Genomic DNA, 4,385 nt, shown 5'->3' with positions numbered 1-4,385 from the left:
ATGCTTTTGCACACTTGTAAACAATATAATGAGCTGTCACTGGAATAATTTCAACAGCTGTCGGACAAGTGTCTTAGAAATGACATCAATCTGAAGTTGGTTTCAGTTTTTTCATCCCACCCTGTATATCCGCCTACAGATATAGCTATAGCTCCCATATATACTGTTCATCCGATTTGTTAGTTTTGTCCTCCGCAGCCGTAATATGCACCCTGTAACAACAATATTTGGGGAAATATATCAAATGCAGCTCAGAAATACCTTTGTTAAATTTTATCGAGATCGGTTCAGATTTGGATATAGCTCCCATATATATCTTCGTCCGATTTACCCTTTTTTGTGTACCAAACGTCTAATATTTGTCCAAATGGGATGAAATTTGGCACTTAAGACCGAATTGAGTCTAGAAGCTATTATGTCAAATTTGGTGAAGATCGGTTCAGATATAGCTGTAGCTCCCATATATAATGTTAATCCGATTTGTTATATTTGTTACCCACAGCCGTAATATGCACTCCGTAACAACGATATTCAGGGAAATATTTCAAATACCGCTCAGCAATATCTTTGCCAAATTTTATCGAGATCGGTTCAGATTTGGATATAGCTCCCATATATATCTTTATCCTATTTCAAATTAATTGTGCACCAAATGGGCAATAAAAGTCCGAATTTAAAAGATACAAATGCTTCGGCATATTGAGTCTTTTGAACTTTAAATTATAATCGTAGCGTGTATGATTGAACTCTCCCATAAAAACGTTTAATTGTTATGTGGAGCTCTACTAAATTAGCAAAGTGGTGTAGGGTATCCTAAAGTCGGCCCCGCCCGACTTTAAAGTTTTCTTTACTGGTTTCTAACTAAAATTGTTCAAATGACAAATAATGACACTTCGAATGGCCCCAAATTAATAAAATTGTGTTCTAGTTGGGACACCCTTTAATAGTACCACGGTCTAAGTTTGGACTAAATCGTTTTATGCGAGGTATACGTATTATAATTTTTTTCTTCCGAAATTTTTGAGTTTCGTGGGGGAGGTACAAAAATGAGTTCGGTCCTCTTATTCCTGTACCTTCCCCATAAAAGTTGAAAAATGTTTTCGATGACTTCAGAATGAAATAGGGATATGTGGAATACATCTCAGAACATTTTATGCGATAATCGGTACATAAATAAAGTAGCACTCAAATTTTTATTTTTTTTACAATTAAATCATTTTTCAAAGATTTGAATTTGCAACAAAAAATACAGCCTGCTCAGATTCAGTGATAACCAATGGGATGACTGCCATAACTGTAATTAATTGGTTGTTCCTGCTGGGCATTGACATGAGTGCGGGCGGCATAAATCAAGGCAGCCATAAAGGCGGTATTATTCATGATCATGGTGGTGAGAGTGGCCATTTTCAAAACGGGGAGAATAAATGGTAGGAATGTGCCCATGAGGATGGCTGGCATCATCTGAAGAAGAAGAAAATAAAATTCCAATAAAAATAACCCACAATCCACATTCGAACTTACCATAACCGGCACGGCCATCTTCAGTATGGTTGTCTTATACGAAGTCTTGTCCTTTTTGATTTTCTTTTTGGGACTTTTATGTTTCGATTTTCCATCACCTTCCTCATCTTCCAAACTGAGATTACCATGGCCCTCCAGACTGCTGTCCAGCATGTTGTGATCTTTGAGAGAACCAGCCAGAATGGAGGTGTCCTGGGCCCGAGCCTCATACTTTTGTTTGTTTTCTGAAAAAAATACAAAATCCGAAATTTGTTTTCAATCCCATATTAGAGTCAGAATCCGACCTACTCTTCTTAAAACTCAATTTCAATTTATTATCCTTGCTGGGTATAACTTTCACCATTAGCCCGGGCAGAAATTGCAATTTGATATCACGATTCTTAAAGAATCTCTGTAGACTGAGCACCAACTTCTTGTTCAACTCCTTGTCGCTGAGCTTACGAAATTTTTCCGAAATCAAACTGGCCATTTTATCTTCCTCGCCAAAGAATTGATTGAGAAAATCTTTGGTCAGATTACCTGTATTGCTCCAATTCTTACGTTCTTCCAGTTTTTGCAAAACGAACAGCTTGGTGCAACGTAACGTACTAAAATCACGTAAACATTCGTAAATACGCATCGGTATTGAGCTACGAAATTGTGCCACTGTCATACTGCTGCCGGATGTTGGGGGTGATGTTTTGAAATAGTTTCGACTTTCACTCCCGCCACCAGAGGCGTTGGTGTTGTCGATCTCACTTCCGTTTGCTTTTGCCTCTTCGCCACTGCTGTTTATGGCAGCAGCGATCGTGGAGGGTTCTGGAATTGGCTTTTGTTTCTCCTCTTCGAATTGGTTTGAGGGCCCGATAAGTATAGCTGCCATAATAGCAGCCACCACACAAACAAGTTCCACACACGTCCCACGCATTACGATCGAGGTAAATTAGCCAAAGGTTGGTTGGAGGTGGAAGTGTCTGCTAAGTTGTTGGGTTTTATGGTTTCTTCCTCTGTCTATTTCTAATAATCCTTTTGAAGTGTAGTTCGTTGTTCGCTTTCCGCTTGAATACTGTGGCGTTCGGCACACTTGGAGTTGCTGATGGCTACTAAGCGCAAACGCGTCTGTTGCAGCAATTTTTGCTCCATTCTGTTTGCAACTGGATTAACTTTCTTTTCTCCGACACAAAACAAAGACTTGTTTCTGTGGCTGTTTGAAGGTTATATTGGAATCACTAGGAGTGCGTGCAATGACTCTATTATTGGTGGGTTGGTAGTATTCGAATTTTATTTATACTCCAGAGGCAGGTCTTTCATCGGAAGTTGACTTCACAAAAGGATAAAGCTATATATAGGAGTATACGTAGGATCTTTCTGTGTATAGAAGACCAGATTGGTCTAAAGAGACCATTATAGAGCCCTATGTCTACAGGAACCTTTATAACCTTATACACTCTGGAGAAAGCCTATATGTATATAGAAAACCTGCAGAAGGTCTTCTACCAATACCACACTGTAGAGAGATGTCTGTCTGTAGAAAACCTAAAGAAGTTCTTCCGGCAATATTCGAGTCGTGTGATAAGGCTTGGTTGTTGGAGATTCGTACTAAAATGGTACGTAAATGTACCAAAAATGGAGGACATTGATTGTATTGGACAAGAATTTCTGAAATTTGGAATGAGAATCCCTGATGGAGTGCATCACAGATGTGCCAAAGAATTTTTAGAAATTCGAACTTCGCAAGGTTACAAAAAGTACTAAAATTGTACTAAATTTCAAAAATGGCACCATTTGGTATTATGTGAAGGGATAGAGCTAAAAACTTGAGATTTGGTATGAGAATCAAGGTCGGAGAGTAAGTTTGATATATTATGGTGGTTTTGGAAAATTGTACTAAGTGTGCACACTGTACTAAATGGTACTCAATTGGGAACTGTTTGGTTTAGGGTGAAAGGATGAATATTAAATTTTTGGGGGGGGAGGGTCACTCTTGTTCCGAAGGTACGAAAATGGTACGAAAAGTACTAAAATGTACTAAAACTTGAATAAATTGTGTTGGAAAAACGGAACGATATGGAGTGAAGAATAGATGTACCAAAGGGTTTTTGGAATTACGAAAAGTTGTAAAATGGTACCATTTGGTTATATGTGAACGGCTAGAGGTAAAATCTTAAATGAGAATCAAGGTTGGAAATGTAAGTTTTATATATGAAGGTGGTTTTGCAAATGTGTAATATGTTTGCGAACTGTACTATATGGTACTAAATTTGGAGCAGTTTGGTTCAAGGTGAACGGATGAAGCTGTAATTTTGAAATTTTGAGTGAGTTTCACTCTTATTTCTAAGGTGTTGGATAAGACTTGCACCAATGGAATGAGCTAGAAGAATTTGGATTGTGAGTCACTGATAGAGTATAGTATAGATATACCAAAGGTTTTTTGAAAACTCGAACTTTAAGATAACGAAAAGTTCAAAAATGGCACTAAACTTCTGAAATGGTACCAGTTGTTATTATGTGAATGACTAGAGGTAAAATCTTCAAATTTGGTATAAGAATCAAGGTTGAAAATGGAAGTTTGATATATGAAAGTGTTTTTTTTTTTTCGAAAAGTGTACTTAGTGTGCGAACTGTACTAAATGGTACAAAATTTGGTACAATCTGGTTTAGTGAGAACTGATAAAGCTGGAATTTTTAAATTTCATATTCAGCTTCCTATGGGTAGTGGTTTCGTGATAAAAAGGTTGTTTTGGATATGTGTACCACAAGTGCACGAAAACTACTAAATAGTACTATATCGGTACAATTTGATATAGGGTGAAAAGATAGTGCTAGAATTATGAAATTTGATATTAGTGTCGCTGTTCATGCGTTGCCTGGACAAATGAAGGAGG

At 37.5% G+C, this 4,385-nt stretch overlaps 1 protein-coding gene across 1 annotated transcript; it reads right to left on the bottom strand.

Annotated features, from left to right (window-relative positions):
• Positions 1-1,239: 1,239 nt before the first annotated feature.
• Positions 1,240-3,114, bottom strand: LOC131806539 (uncharacterized). The gene is made up of 3 exons (XM_059130725.1): positions 1,810-3,114; positions 1,522-1,745; positions 1,240-1,461 (listed from the first exon to the last, which is right to left on the bottom strand). Exons 1-3 carry the CDS (start codon positions 2,426-2,428, stop codon positions 1,264-1,266), a joined length of 1,041 nt encoding a protein of 346 aa, XP_058986708.1. The 5' UTR covers positions 2,429-3,114; the 3' UTR covers positions 1,240-1,263.
• Positions 3,115-4,385: the final 1,271 nt, after the last annotated feature.

This window comes from Musca domestica, unplaced genomic scaffold (assembly GCF_030504385.1).
Source record: "Musca domestica strain aabys unplaced genomic scaffold, Musca_domestica.polishedcontigs.V.1.1 79, whole genome shotgun sequence".
NCBI classification, from domain to species: domain Eukaryota; kingdom Metazoa; phylum Arthropoda; class Insecta; order Diptera; family Muscidae; genus Musca; species Musca domestica.
Note: the sequence above shows the minus strand (reverse complement) of the source record. Positions and strands in the feature narration are given on the sequence as shown.